The sequence below is a fragment of the Sminthopsis crassicaudata genome, chromosome 1 (assembly GCF_048593235.1).
Source record: "Sminthopsis crassicaudata isolate SCR6 chromosome 1, ASM4859323v1, whole genome shotgun sequence".
In the NCBI taxonomy this organism is placed as follows: Eukaryota; Metazoa; Chordata; class Mammalia; order Dasyuromorphia; family Dasyuridae; genus Sminthopsis; species Sminthopsis crassicaudata.
In genome coordinates this window covers 598864055-598880414 of record NC_133617.1, presented here as the reverse complement: position 1 = coordinate 598880414, position 16360 = coordinate 598864055, and the positions used below count along the sequence as shown (strand labels likewise).

At 32.7% G+C, this 16360-nt stretch overlaps 1 protein-coding gene across 15 annotated transcripts in view; it reads right to left on the bottom strand.

The window, feature by feature from the left end:
• Nucleotides 1–16360, bottom strand: part of PDE4D (phosphodiesterase 4D) — a 1915283-nt gene that overhangs the window by 226365 nt on the left and 1672558 nt on the right. For all 15 annotated transcript variants that reach the window (XM_074282453.1, XM_074282452.1, XM_074282451.1 and 12 more), the window contains one exon: nucleotides 5705–5896. In XM_074282453.1, coding sequence (XP_074138554.1) covers nucleotides 5705–5896 — 192 coding nt within the window. The remainder of the gene's footprint in view (nucleotides 1–5704; nucleotides 5897–16360) is intronic.

The window sequence follows — 16360 nt, the reverse complement described above, 5'->3', positions numbered from 1 at the left end:
TTTAATAACTTTTAAATTTCACAATGAGATATGCACACAGAAAGCTACAAAAAAAAATTAGAAACTATTAAGTTCATGGATCAAAGAGAATGGTTGGGAAAGATCATTTCCAAATAGCTCAAACATGAAGAAAATTATGAATTTCTGAATCAATCTAGGATAGTAATAGGAAAGGCAAACTGTTCTAGAAGTAGCATCTACAAGAGACTAAAACAAAAGCTAGTCTATCTAGATTATTAACAATTTTCTAATACCGTCTATGAAAATAGATTTCTGCCAATTCTTAGCTTTTTATAAGAATCTTAGTTCTATTTATCTCCTTCCCAGAATTTGACTATATTGGATCTGATGGCTTCTAATCTCTTTTTCTATAAAAAAGTACTCTTCTGAAGGAAATGTGACTCAGCCTTGACCTTAAAGAGATGAAGCCTCACCTTTGTTAAGCCTTTTTGCAATTTCTGAACCAAGCCCCCTAATTCAATCATTCCTACTCTTCCCAAGGATCTGGAACAGACAATTTCATATTTTTAATGAATACAGCCTATGAATCAATTTTGCTAGAGCAGATGCTTAAAAACATAGTAATTCAATCTAACTTAATAGTACTTGGATAATTTCAGGGTAAACAAAATGAGAAATACTTCTTTAAAAAAAATCTGTGGGCTGGTGGTAGAATGGGGAGGAAATAGTTTCAGAAACCATTCTAAGATTTTTCAAAGGTAAGAGGCTTGAAAAGTACTATGGGTTATTAAATCAACATAGAGAGAGTCCTGATGCTTAAATTGCCTACATAATTTCTTACTTGCTTTGTAATGAATATCTCCACTTATTTTTAACTACACAAAGTAGCCTTATGTACCTTGCATTTGTACATACACATATAGTTGGTATTGTCAGGGTGAAATGCAGCAGTAGCAGCAATCTCATATAGCTATAGCAATAATTTTTTAAAGTTCTTGAGAAATCTTGAGGAAAAAAATACCACAAGCTTTAAATGGACCTTTACTAAAGCTTTGATGGAAGAGCTAAATTACAGGGTTTTATAGAAAAAATGCTTCTAAAAACTAGAGAGGATTACATATGGAAAATGGCATTTTTCTGCACATTAAAGAAATTGCATTTAATTTTCTTGGCCAGAGTGCAATCTTCCTTCCATTCCTAAATTTACATCTCCAACTTGGAATTTTGGAATAAGAATTCCAGCCTTCTATTCTTGAATTTATCAATGAGTTGTAAGAAGACAGGGTAGTGACTATAATGAATATAGTTCATCAGAAGCCATCAAAGAATTGCAAGGGGATCATAAATCCAAATGTAAACCTATACAGGCTTTCTGTAAACAGAGTAGGACTTATATTTTAACCTGTTAATTATTTAAGTAATCAGAAAAATATTCAAATGTCCTTAATAAATATCACAACTTATATGCCACCAACTTTTCATGATTAAATATGTTTAATTATTTAATAACTCATTCCATTAATCTTTTTTTCCCATTAATCTTTCTTAAGTGCCTACTATATTCAATTGCTTATGAGGAATATTAATAACATTTTTCTAGCATTTTATATGTGCAAGCTCTTTCACATACATTTATTTTTACAACACCCTGAGGCATTTTCCAGAGAAGGAAAATCTGATAAGATTAAAGCATTCTAAATTTCCTTTTGTTAGATCTGTGAAAAGCATCTACTTAGGAAAGTTTCTCTACCAAAATACATTATCATCTGCTACACTACTGACAAATCCACTACAAATCCTAGAGATTTGTCTCTACACACACAAGACTGACAGATGCCTATCTTCCCCATATGAAGGATAGAGGAAGATTATAAGCTAAGGAAACTAAAGAAGTGACATAATCTATAAACTACAAGCAATTGTTAGCTGTTTACCAAGAAGTGCCATACCTTAGTTGTGCTCATTATCATTCCACTATTTTCAGCATATTTAGGAAATCTATTAAGATGGAGGATGCAAATCAGCCCAACTAACATGGAGATTTTCATAGTGTATGTATGTGTGATTTATTGTCTATATTAACAGTAGTAAAAGCAATATTCAAATAGTGACTGCCATGCACATAGTAGGTATTCAATGACTCACTCAGTGTCACACAGTTAATGTGTATTATATGAAGAACTTGAACACATTTTCCAAACACTATATCCTTCACTACACAGCCTCATTAAGGATCTGTAACCATTTCTAGACAGAATCTTCCCTAAAATATGGTGGCTCCAATTAAAACTATCCTTCAAATGAGATATAGACGGGGCAGATTATAAATGTATCTGGAGCAGCATCAGACGCATAAAACTAACCATAGTGTTGTTACACTTTATCTATGGAGGCATCACCTAAAGCAAAGGGGGATATCCTATCCCAAAGGATATACAAAGGATACTCCAAAGAGTACATGTATGTGTGTATGTGTATTCATGTCTATATTAATAATAATAATAGTATTCAAATAGTGATTGCCATGCACATAGTAGGTATTCAATAAATATTTTTGAACAGAATTAAATTTTATACTTTATATAAATTCAGATGGAAGTATATTTATATAGATCACTATATGTACGTATAAGATTGTATGCAAAGGATTTTGAAAATCAAACAGCACTAGCTACATTTCTGAAATTATATTATCATGTTGTCATGTTATTACTGCTCTGGCAAGCGCCTACTAATGCAACTTGCTAGGTTTTTATTCATTTATTTATTTATTTATTTATTTTGGTTATTACTCATGTATTCATTCTTATGGAACATTTTGCCTTGAAAGAAATATGGGCCAGATCTGATAAACCTAACACAAAGAAATAGAAGAAAGTGAAAAACAAAAATAGAGAGATGATAACCAGAACAAAAAATATGGTATCTAGACATTTATGTCAGCTATAAATTGTCATCAGTAATATGATTCGATCGTCATATCTATCCCTAGCAATATTTCCATGGGACAATGGACAGAAAATTAAACTTGAAGCCAGAACCAACTTTGTAACTTTGAACCAGTTTCAATACTTTTCTCTTTTTTTTCTTTCTTTCTTCTTATGTGTCTTAGGCCACATATGAACTCATGTCTTTCTGACTCCAGGGCCAATGCTCTATCCACTGTGCCATCCAGCTGCCCCTTACAATACCTTCCCAAATACTTGTAAAGATAGTTTTCAACATTCATTTTTGTAAGACTTAGAACACTTTTCTAAAGCTCAGTTTCCCTGACTATAAAATAAGGATAAAAATTTCAGTCTTGCCTCTCTCTCAGTGTTCCTACCTAGATAATATTAATTTCTGTAGCTGAATAATTAAACACTGTAAAATTTTACATAGCTGTGAGGAATCATTATTATTATAATTTGTTTTCCTCTCCCCATAGAATTCCTAAATTATTCAAATAAAAAAACTCTCTAAATTCATTTTTGACCTGGTACAATAAACGTGATAAATAGATTTGACTTCAGTATGGAAAATAGCTAAGCAATGTGGTATGGAAAAAAAGACACTAGCAGTGTCACATTTGATACCACTCTTGAAGAAAGAATCCTAAACCTTAGGCCATTATGTTGCCTGAACTTCAGGTATTTACCTGAAATTAAAAATCCAGAGCCACTAGAAAATGATAAAAAGGAAAAAAAAAAAAAATCAAAGAGAAACAATGAAGATACAGAGCACAAAACAGACTGAATACTTTAAATTGAGATGTAGTATTCAAATCCAATGTCAATTCATACTTATTCATTATTTGTTTAAAAAAAAAAAAGTAAGTATAGATGGGGAAGCCAGGTGGCACAGTAGATAGGGCGCTAGGCTTGGTGTCAGGAAGATTCATTTCCCTGAACATCTGAGTGGCCACAGATACTTACTAGTTATGAGACCCTTACTAGCTATGAAACTCTGTGTCAGTATCCTCATCTGTAAAAATGACCTGGAGAAGGAAATGGCAAACCATTCCAGTAACTTTGCCAAGAAAACTCCAAATGGAGTCATGAAGAATAAAAAAAAAAGTAAAAATGACTGAATAGTAACGAGAACAAAAGCATAGACTCTTAAATCTTTACATTTCAATACATTAGAAGGATGCTCAATTTGTAATGGATATTTCAAAAAGCTCACAAGCCCATATGTACTGTAGAAGAATCTGCACATTAATTTTGGTTTGGCCCTATAAGATATGATATGGTACTCTTAAATTCTATCTTGATTTTGGGATGGCAGTAAACAAACTTTCATGTTTTTCAGGATTTTTCCTGTTTTTTGTTTTTTGGGTTTTTTTTTTTTTTTTTTTTTGAGGCAATGGGGGGTTAAGTGACTTGCCCAGAGTCACACAGCTAGGCAATGTTAGGTGTCTGAGATCTGATTTGAACTCAGATCTTCCTGACTTCAGGGGTGATGCTTTATTCACTGTGCCACCTAATTGCCCTTTACAGGACTTAATTTTAAGGTAATAAAGAAGCACTGTTGTGTGGTATTTAGAGAGCTAGCCTTGAAGCCTGAAGGCTGAGATCAAATTTACCCTTTGACATGCACCGGCTCTGTTATCAGGACAAATCATGTAATCTCTCAGTTTTCTAGGTACCTTTTTAAGACTCATAACTGCAAAGCAAGTACCAGTCCACATAGATGGGGGGAATTTTCGAGGTGGAGTGAGGGATGGGTCAGTAATGTTTCCAAATTAAAAATAATTTCACTTATTTTATTTTATTTTTCTCTGAGGCTGGGGTTAAGTGACTTGCCCAGGGTCACACAGCTAGGAGGTGTTAATTATCTGAGGTCAGATTTGAACTCGGGTCCTCCTGAATTCCAGGCTGCTGCTCTATCCACTGCTCCACCTAGCTGCCCCAAAAATCTCACTTATTATATGTAGATGGTGCTTAATCAGTCTTGTTTGCAATGAACTAAGAATCACTTATGATTATTATGAAGATTATTACTAGAGAAATTATGATTTCTCTACTATTAGCTCTTGAAATTGAAATTGAAGGGATAAGGGGAAAAAAAGTACTTTCCCAAGAAAATCAAACTATACAGTCCTTATTTATCAGACTGTATGTCGTAGCACCTCTGAATTTCGATATATATTCAAAAACCCAATTCTACCAAGTTCTGGCCACAGAGTCAGGAAAGAATGTTTATCTCAAGTCTTTCTAGTAGTCTAAGACAAATGAAGATAGCAACTCTACAAAACATGATGCTGGGGACTCTGAAAAAGATGCTGTAGAAAACAGAGGAAATTACAATGCAAGAGATTATCCAACTGGGAATAAATAACCACATGGCAAGACAACAAACTGGAAATAGGCTATTAACTGGAGCTAAACACACATAAATCTTTTTTTATTTTTTATTTTTATTTTTTTTTATAGAAAGACTTTTATTAGCCAATAATCTTTCTTGAGAAAAATGCATGTTACCTGATAAAATTGTTAGGGACCATAAAAACATGCCAATTCATAAACAAAAATGCTCAACAATGTCCAAAGAATTCTTTATTTCTCATTTTCTTGAGAAATTCTCAAGTCAAAGCTGATGTTAACTACCCACATTAGTGTATTCTTATTTATTTTCCCCCCAAGGAAAAAATTCAAGTTACAAATGGCAAAGATTTATCATTTGATAGTTTGTCTTCAGTTTTAGAGAATCATTGACAATGTTTTCATGTCCTTCACCCTAAAAGACCCCTCCCCATACTTACATATCACTGGCAATGGAGGAGTTCCTCGACATGGACTTTGGAGAGAGGTCATAGTCACTGTCAGACCGATACAGGAAGGACTCCCGGCGTTGACTGTGGACAAAATTAGCCTGGAGAATTAGCCCTGATCCTGGGCTTGTCATGGGATCCAAGGGACTCCGTCCCGAAGATGTGCCATTGTCCACATCGAAACTGGAACAGAAGGAGAAATATTTACATTGCTATTTGCATTTGAAAAAAAGTGATCTAACTAGCAAAAAGAAGCCAAGACAAAAATTAGCAATGGGAAAACCTACAGCTGATTCATGTGTTCAGACAATCAATAACAAGGGTCTTGATAACACTAAAAATGTGTTGTACTTCAGTGATACTCAAGAAAAAAGCCATTATTGACTTTTTATTTTCCTGTTCTCACAAGCTTTTGGAAAAATGACTTTCCCTCAAAAAAAGCATGAGTCTTAAGGCCTAATGAAGGTTTCAAATGCACATACTGGACCACCAATCAGATTAAAATATAATTGAGAAACATTGAACAAAATAAATACAAATACAATAGAACATAATGTTAATATGTGGTTTGCTTAGTCAATATGCAGACTACAGAAATCATGAGATGGAGTTCAGTTGTCCTCATTTCTATTTGATTTTGACACTACAGGGTAGACATTTAGCAACTTCAAGAAAAGGGAACCACTGTGCAAAGAATATTATTACATAACAATTCTAGCAGTCAAAGAAGATGTACTTTTAAAAGAAAAATAAAGTTTCAATTGAATTAATTTCAACAAGATTTATTAATGGTTTTATATGGTCAAAAGTACACAAAGGAATTTTAAGCCAATAATCCTGTCCTCAAAAAGTTTACATTATATAGATCTAACATCCATAAAATATCTTTCTCAACTAGTTCAATTTAGACTGTCTTAAAAATAAACATAGCTGGCCTGTTTTCAAAATATCATAATAATAGAGATATGTGAAGGATATGAAGAGGAAGAGTGAAAAGGGAATAAGAAGAATAACAAGTTGTAGTGTAGTATTTTGTACAAATTAGGTGAATGAATGGGAAAACATTTATTAAGGATTTACTATATGTTAAGAACTATGTCTAGTGCTTGGTATAGAAATAGAGGAAATGAGACAATTCCATCTCCCAAGGAGCTCAGATGCTCACATTCTATGAGAGGGGAGAAACCATATAAAAGCATTCAGTTGTAAGGCAGAGATGGCAGAATAGTCCTGAGGATTCAGCTGTCAGGCAGATGGTAAGGTCAAGAGGAATGAAAAACATAGCAGAAGCCCTAAAAACTGTGGGATTCAGTGGCAAGGCAGATGAGAAGTCCTCACAATACTGAGACTCACTATAAGGCTTGTAATTAATTGGTAATTAACTCATCAAAATGCTATGAATAATCATATGGTTCTTTTGGACAATTTTGGGTTTACGGTGGAGGAACAAAGGGAAGGCAAAGGGCAAAGATACTTCCAATGGCAACTTTATTTACTAATCAACTTCAATGAGATCTGGTAGCTGAGAGCTTCTCAGGGGAAAGTTGGAGGTAAGATAAATGATAAGGCTACTCTCAAGGGCAGTTATTTTTTTTCAGGTGGCCCAGATGGAATATTAGATATTTAATAAGTATTTAAATGAATGATGAAATAACCCCCAAACTTTATTTTACTCAATAATTACTCAATTCCCTCTTTACTAACACTTTCAGTCAAATGCTTAACATATCACTCATTAAAAATAATAACAATTATAACTATTTGTTTTCCTCTTCTTCTTCTCAAACTGAAATTATCAACTGCCAATGAAGGAAAATAAGAAAGATCAGTAATAAGAAGATCAATAATTATTTCCAAAGGAAAGTGCTAACTAAGAGACAAAAGCAGGTAATAAAAGGTGAAAAGCTATTTTCCCTCTCCTATAGATACAATCTATCTTGATCAATCACAGAAAATACATTCCAAAGGGGATGATGATGACAGGTATCTTGCATCTATTACTTCTTTTTAAGTACAAAGGTGGAGTTATTCTAATTCAAATAAACAACCTTATACTTTTCCATAGATTTGTCTCATTTTAGAGTCACATTAAACCAAATTTAATAAATATTAAGTACCTGCTATAACTTCCCTTAGAAGTAGATGATAGAAAAGAGACTACATGCTATTGTTGCCATAATTTCTTTTGCTCCCTCTTGTCCTACATGTAAAATCTCCTTTAGGAAACTCTTTCTCTGCTTTCCAAGACGACAATTAGCCAATAGCAGGAAATAATTGGACTAAAGAGCAAAAGGCAAAAGACCCTGGGATTTTCTGAGTACCATCCCTCCAAGCGATATAATTGCACTGCAAAAGCAATCTTGGTAAAATAGTGCTTATTTTATTATATTCTATTCATTTTTTAATTTCATTCTCAACAATGGAGAGAAAAGCTAGTCAGTATAATAAGTGCAGGGAAGCCTTCAATAGAAACTCATCTTTTATTAAAAGTCAAAGAATTCATACTGGAGAGAAAGTTCCCTTAAATATGTTATATTTATGTTATTTATGTTTATCCAAGTTACTCACAGATGTGGCTTAGTTTTTTCTTCAACTATAGCAGAATAATCTGGGGAATATAATAATCAAGCAATCTATTATTCAATCAAATCAAGAAGCAATCATTAAACTCAACTATTCTGAACAACATGGCCAAGTTCACAAATCAATAAAAAGCAGATTCAGAATGACTATTTGTGCTCTATCTTTCTACTTCACCATTTAACTATACAGTCTGCTCACATATAACACACAGAATAATACTATTGGAATGGAAATTTGAACTCTTATTATTAATTTTCAATGTCATGGTAGTTTCAAAGTAATTTTTACAAAATGGATAGGAAAATCTAAAAGGGATTATAGTACATACAGGATTTCTGGGAATAATAAATTCTATTTCCTGGTTGTTGCCATTATTCCATTATATACCATTTAGTTATAGTTGAAAGTGAGCTTTGAGATCATTTGAGTCCAACCTTCTCATTTTATAGATGAACAAACTGAGGCCCAGTGAGTTTAAATGATGTACCCAAGGTTACACAAACAACAAGTGGCACAGCCAGGATCTGACTCTAAATTATGACTCCAACACTACTTGGAGTTTGTAATTGTTTATTATGCTAGATGTGTCCTATAATTTGTGACCAGATTCCACAACTACTCAAAAATGAAGAAGTTTAGCCAGAGTAATTAGCTTTACTCTTTTACTCACTGTGTGGTTTCCCCTCAATTTCAGATCTTCCCCAAATAGAATAACCTTGGTAATTTCAGAAACAAGTCACAGGAGGGAAGGCTCAGAGTGGTAAATGACTTATCCAGGATGATAAAACTTGTGTAAGGGAATGGATCTGAATAAAAATCTTCCTAATCCAAAATATAACTCTCTCTCTCTATCCTCTAACCAAACCATCTATTATAGCAATATATATACATATATATATATATATATGTGTGTGTGTGTGTGTGTGTGTTTATATATATATATATATATATATATATATATATATATATATATATGTATGTATTCAGTTTTAAAGGCATTTAAAGGAACAATCTATTTCTTTAAATGAGAAGCAATGCATAGTGAACAAAAAATCCATTTAGAGACAGCATTCTGCCTCTAGCATAAAAGGTTAGTCACTTAACTCCTTGATGTCACCAAACAAATCTCAAAAAAGAAATTTCTGAACAAATTCTCATTGGTAAAAAGATTTCCCATACTAGAAGCCCCTCATACCAACAACATTGTAGTTCTGTACATAAAAATTTCACTTATGGATAGTCTACTTATTAAAATATTTTTACTTATTAAAATATTTTTAAAATCAATATAATGTCAATAGTCATTAGAAATTACAATCACTTTGGGGAATAGTTGAATAAGCTATGGTATATGACGATAATGGAATATTATTATGCTATAAGAAATGGCAAGCAGGATGAATTCATGAAAACCTGAAAATACTTATATAAATGGATACAAAGTAAAGTGAGCAGAGCCAGGAGAATACTGTACACAGTAACAATATTGTATGATGAAGAACTTTGAATGACTTGGTTATTTTCGGCAATACGATGATCCAAAATAATCCTATAGACTCATGATGAAAAATGCTATCTAACTGCTTTCTTCTTTTCTTCCACTACCTCCTTCCCTTTCTCCCTTCCTTTCTTTGTCTTATTGAACAAAATGATTAATATGGAAACGTATTACATGACCTATATCAGATTGCTTACCCTCTCAGGGAGAAAGGATGAAAAGAAGAGGGAAGAGAATTTGGAAGTCACAACTTTTAAAAATAATAAAAATTTGTTGAGTGAGTGAAAAAAAAAAAGAAATTATAGTAGCCTTTTTTATGATGGCAAAGAAAGGGAAACCAAGATGCTCAGAACAAATTGTGATATATGATTGTGATGGAATACTATCATATTATAAGAAATAACAAACAGGGTTTCTGAAAAAACTTGAAAGACATATCAACTGACAAAAATTGAAGTGAGCAGAATAAAGAAAATAGTATATATAGTAAAAGCAAAATTGTATGATGATCTGTATTATCTATAAGACCATGCATACATCTATATGTATGATGAATTGTGAATAAATTAACTATTCTCAGCAATATTATGATCTAAGACAATTCCAAAGGACTTAAGATGAAAAATGTTATCCACCTCCAGAGGAAAAAAAAACAGTAGTTTGTAGATTGAAGCATACTTTAAAAACTTTATTTTTCCTTTTAATCTGTTTTTTTCTTTTGCATCATGGCAAGTATATAAATATTTTGCATGACTTCACGTGTATAATCTACATCAAATTCCTTTCCTTTTCAAAGGAAGGAGAAAGAGAATTTGGAACTCAAAATTTTTAAAAGATGAATATTAAAAATATTTTATATGCAATTGAGAAAAAGAAAAGAATAAATAATTTATCTCCTACTTCTAGCTTACACAATCTGCTTCTCTTCTAATTTTTTTTATGGAATGATCTTTTATATTTTTTAAATGTTTTGCTATTTTTATTTTTTTATTATAGCTTTTTATTTACAAGATATATGCATGGGTAATTTTTTAGCATTGACAATTGCAAAACCTTTTGTTCCAATTTTTCCCCTCTTTCCCTCCCCCCCCCCAGATGGCAGGTAGACCAATACATGTTAAATATGTTAAAGTATATATTAAATACAATATATGTATACATTTCCATACAGTTATTTTGCTGCACAAGAAGAATTGGACTTTGAAATAATGTACACTTAACCTGTGAAGGAAATAAAAAATGCAGGCAGATAAAAATAGAGGGATTGGAAATGCTATGTAGTGGTTCACACTCATTTCCCAGAGTTCTTTTGCTGGGTGTAGCTGGTTCTTTTCATTATTGAACAAATGGAACTGATTTGGTTCATCTCATTGTTGACATTCCATGTCCATCAGAATTGATCATCATATAGTATTGTTGTTGAAGTATATAAATGGTCTCCTGGTCTTGTTCATTTCATTCAGCATCAGTTCATGTAAGTCTCTCCAGGACTTTTTGAAATCATCCTGATAGTCATTTCTTACAGAACAATAATATTCCATAACATTCATATACCACGATTTATTCAGCCATTCTCCAGTTGTTGGACATCCACTCAGTTTCCAGTTTCTGGCCACTACAAAGAGGGCTGCCCCAAACATTCTTGCACATACAGGTCCCTTTCCCTTCTTTAAGATCTCGTTGGGATATAAGCCCAGTAGTAACACTGCTGGATCAAAGGGTATGCATAGTTTGATAACTTTTTGAGCATAGTTCCAAATCGCTCTCAAGAATAGCTGGATGTATTCACAATTCCACCAACAATGTAATTGGTCTTTTATATTAAGAATGGATTATAAGAGGCAGTTAGGTAGTGTAGTGGATAGAGCACCAGTCAGAAGGACCTCAGTTCAAATTTGACCCCAGATACTTAACACTTCCTGGCTGTATGACTCTGGGCAAGTCATTTAACCCCAATCGCCTCAGCAATAAAAAAAAAAAAAAAAAAAAAAAAGAATGGATTGTGGAATATGGTGCAAGGTACTGTTCTAATCCAAATTTCTGCCTGACTGCTTTCCAGTTTTCAAGACAATTTTTATCAAATAGGGAGTTCTTTTATGACTAATTTATGATTTCTAGTTTATTGAACATTAGGCTATTCAGTTCATTGTTTTTGATTCTCTCTCTTATTTAGTTTAGGTCACTAATGTACCTGTCGATTTTTATCTACTCAAATTCTGACTATTATCCAATGTGTTACACATCTTTCCCTGCTACATCATAAGCAATTTAACAAACATGCCAGGTAGGCCTTTATCCTAGACATTCGTAAAATTATTAGACAATACACCCAAATGAGAAGAGAATTCTGGTCCAATCTGTTAGAACCTCTTTCTAAGTTGATATGGAACCATTAAAAAAAGAAGAAGAAGAATAGTAATAGCTACTATTTATTCAACCAGTTACAAATTATGTCTTATTAATTAGTCCATCTCTTTCCATGAGAAAACTGTGAGGTATTTGGATAAGTATTTTTCTAAAATCTGGCTAAACCTTTTCCCTGATCTACTATTTTATGAATTTTGTCAAAAAAGAAATGAAATTCATTTGAAAAATTGTGTTCTTGAAGAAGTCATGATGTGTCTCTGGGTGATCAAAATTTTCTCTTTTGGTTGTTCATTAACTGTTCCTTTAATAATATATAGCATTCTACAAGACAATCAATCTCCCTAATACTTGACATGTGCAGATTTCATTCTGTTCCTTTTGTTTGTTTTTTTTTTTGTTTGTTTGTTTTTTTTAATCTGTACTTATACCCTGCACCAAACTTATGGCACTTCTCTTGTTCTTCAACAATCACATTTGCTAAGTTTTTATTTTTTTAAGTATTATGATAATAAATCTGATGACATATAGGAGTTTGCTTCTCAAACTCCAAATTTATTTTTCTCTTGGGAAGGTTCCCTTAAGATAGAACCTTGAAAGATAAATAGGTCCCTGCAGATCTAAATAAATCCACATTAAAAAGTGGGGAAAGAATTATATTGATTGTTTTTACAGGTTACTTGAGTCCTTTTGGAGATCTTGCATTTTCTGTGATATAAAATAAGGTTTGCACATTATCTGATATGCAACGATATGTTAACTTGAGTGTCCTCACTGGAAACTGAGGACTTTTTTGTCCATATTTATGAATCTATCCTGAAGGTTCTCCTAGGAAACTCTAGAAGGGGAAAGACTAAGGCACACCAAAGTCCAAGATTGAAACCAGTTCTTCTATGTATGTTGTCTGTAATGCTGGATCGCAGGTTACTATTGTCATTCTCTTCACAATATTAAATGTTTTACTTAATCTAACGAAGACCACATCCTGTTTATAGTGAAACCCAATGATATTTTCCCATTTTAGATTCCTCAGCAGGTTCAAACAGCTGTTCCAGAGAATTCCCATAATTTAAGTTCTTGACTAAATCTTATCATGGAATGACTACATTGTGATAGTAGAAGTCCATCTTTCCATTAGCAGTCTTTTAGGAGTGAGCTGTGCAGATATTTATCCTGCTTAACAACTAACTGTGTCTTTCCTCCAATCTAAATAGGTCACTCTTGAGATGAGATGATCTTTAGCTGCTTAAAAGGATTATGCAGTTAAGTGATACTATGCATGGTAGGCTGCTCTAATGCGTATATTTGCAGGCAGAACAGGCATCTAAGAACAGGAACATTTTGCCCTGTGTTTTTACAGATGGCTTTTTATAAACAACAACACTGTTAAAGCTGGCACCAAGATGAAGGGTGTAAACTTCTTTACAAGTAAAAATATCAGGTGACCTTTGGAAACATAGCTGTTACGACATTTGGTTACAACTTGTACACACTCGAGTCACCCAGTGAAATAAATAAAGATGCAGGGGGAAAAAAAAAAAAAATTAGAGCTAGCTAAGGTGGATATCTAGGCTGGCACTTTCTCAGAGAATTGTTTTACAAGTAGCAGTAGGTAATGAGGTAGGCTTTGCTTAATTAGTAAAAACAAAAGTAGTTGGTGAATGGCCAATTCCCTAGATAGGCACATTCCATTATAAAAAGAGAAAAAGTAAAATCTTAGGCAAAAGTATGAGGTCTGGAATTAGATTGGAAAGGAAATATAGGAGAAAGGAAGAGAGGAACCCTTTTTAATTAATTTTTTTTTTTTTTTTTTTTTTTGAAGAAAAGGCAGCTAGATGAACCAATGACTAGGGTGCTATATTGCATCAGAATCAGGAAGTCAAAAAGAGTAATGGATATTTAACTTATGATTTTTACAAGCTCTGTAACTATTGGCAAGTTTCTTAAATCCTGTCTGTCCCAGACAAGCACTTATAAAAATCAAAGAGTAATCAATAAAAAATAGCTATAGAAGAGAAAGTGAAAATGTGGGCAAACCAGTGAATTTCCATATTTGAGGGCTGTAGTTAGACTGGAGGGAGGGATGAAAATAGAGAAGTCAGGAGGACAGTGAATGATTTCTATTTTTTTTTTAATTAAAAAATTCTTAATAGCGAAGAGATATCCAAATGATATGAGTCCTTCTTGTACTGGGGAAATGGAAACAACTAGCACATCACAGCCCCTTAATATGGTGGCTCCCATATGCAGTGAGGCAGAGAAAGATTATGGGTCAATATTGATTCAGAGCATGGGTTCTTAATCTGGGGGATTGAGAATTTTAAAGGAAAAAAAAATTGATAACTATATCATACATTGGTTTCCTTTTTAATCTTATATATTTTATTTTATGTGATTAAAAACATTCTAAGAAGAAGTTCATGGTTTTCATAAGATGGTTAAAGAAGTCTATGAACTTTTGATTGAGGTCATAAGACTACTTTCACCAATAAAATCAAACTGAGAAACAGTGTCCTACTAGATGAAGAATCTTCTTCAAAGTCTGAAAGACCTAGCTTGTAGTCCAGCTTCTGACTCACACTGACCAACCTGCTTTACATCTCAGTATCTCAGAGAATAACATAGAACAATGGAAAGCACTTTAGCTCTCAGGTCAAAGGACCTGGTTCAAAACCTACCTCTGACATTGATTATATACGTCACCATGGGCAAGCTGGACTTTGGATCTCAGTTTACCTCTTCTACCTCTCTAATATAAGGGGGTTGGATTAGATGGTCTCTAAGATCCTTGTCAATTCTTAATTTATGATTCTGTCATCTTAAATATCCACAAGTAGCAGAACAAATGCTAATCTACAATAATAATTTTCAAATAAAATCACTTGTACAGACTCTTATTCCCTTCATATTATTATCCAAGTAGCTTTAATTATTCTGAATACTTCCCCTCTTTTAAATCCTGGTTACTTGTATTAATTCTAAACAAAAACAATCAGAAATGTACTAGAGAATTCATCTCAACATAAAAAAAAACCTTCCTAAAAATAAAAATTCACATTTTTATAGTGCCATATATTTACCATGCCCCTTTCTCACCTACCCTTTGAGACAAGTAATACAATTCCTGTTATGTACATATAATAGATGAAAAACTGATCATTAAAGGCATACTATAAATGTTACAAAGTCATATATTCCAAATATCCATAATACTTCTGCCCTGTTTTCAAAAGTACCAAGATGAAAGGTACATATTTAAAGGCTCTCAAAAAATAGAAAATGACACTCAAGATAATGTATTTCTTTATCATATTCAGCTCAAAAAATGTTTCTGTGAACCTGCTGCATATGAAGACCATTATAATTCTTGTTTTGATTTTAACGATGAGTCCAAAACAAGGGCAGCTAGGTGATGCAGTGGATAAAGTACTGAGCTAAGGGTCAGAAAAATCTGAGTTTAACTAGAGCCTCAGACACTTAGTAGTTATGTGACCCTGGGCAAGTCACTTAACCTTATTTGCTTCAGTTTCCTTATTTCTAAAATGATTTGGAGAGGTAAATGGTAAACCACTTCAATATCTTTGCTAAAAAAAGTCCCAAATGGGGAATACAAAGAATCAGACATGACTGAACCAACCAAACAACAACCAAAACAGGAGCTATTTCATTTGTCACAGTATAATTCTTTCCAATGATTTCTAACAAAGAGTATATATTTATATATTTTCCTTGAAATGTTTTAAGACCTTGGAATAGTCTAAAGAATGTTGTCCATTATTAATTTTAAAGAATATATTTAATACTTTTATGTTTAAAATCTAGATTTTACAGATCTAGAATGTAGCAAAAGACCATTGAGAATCTTAGAAAATATCAAATAAGAGTTTTTACATAAAAAATCAATGCAACTGAAAGAAAAGTTGTCAAATGGAAAAAAAAAAAAAACAAACAAAAAACCCAACTCTATGTAAAAGCCAAGCTACACATCTAACATATGTAGAGATCTGAAACAAATATATAAAATTAAGAGCTATTTTTAGGAGATAAGATGTCAAAGGATATGAACATTTTACAAGAGAATTGGAGAAATTTGACCAAAATGATAAAAAATTGCAATAGTAGTCAAAAGGAAGCAAGAAAATAGACATAAAATGCAATATTATTCATTGAATTCAACCATATTCTAAACAATATGGAATTAA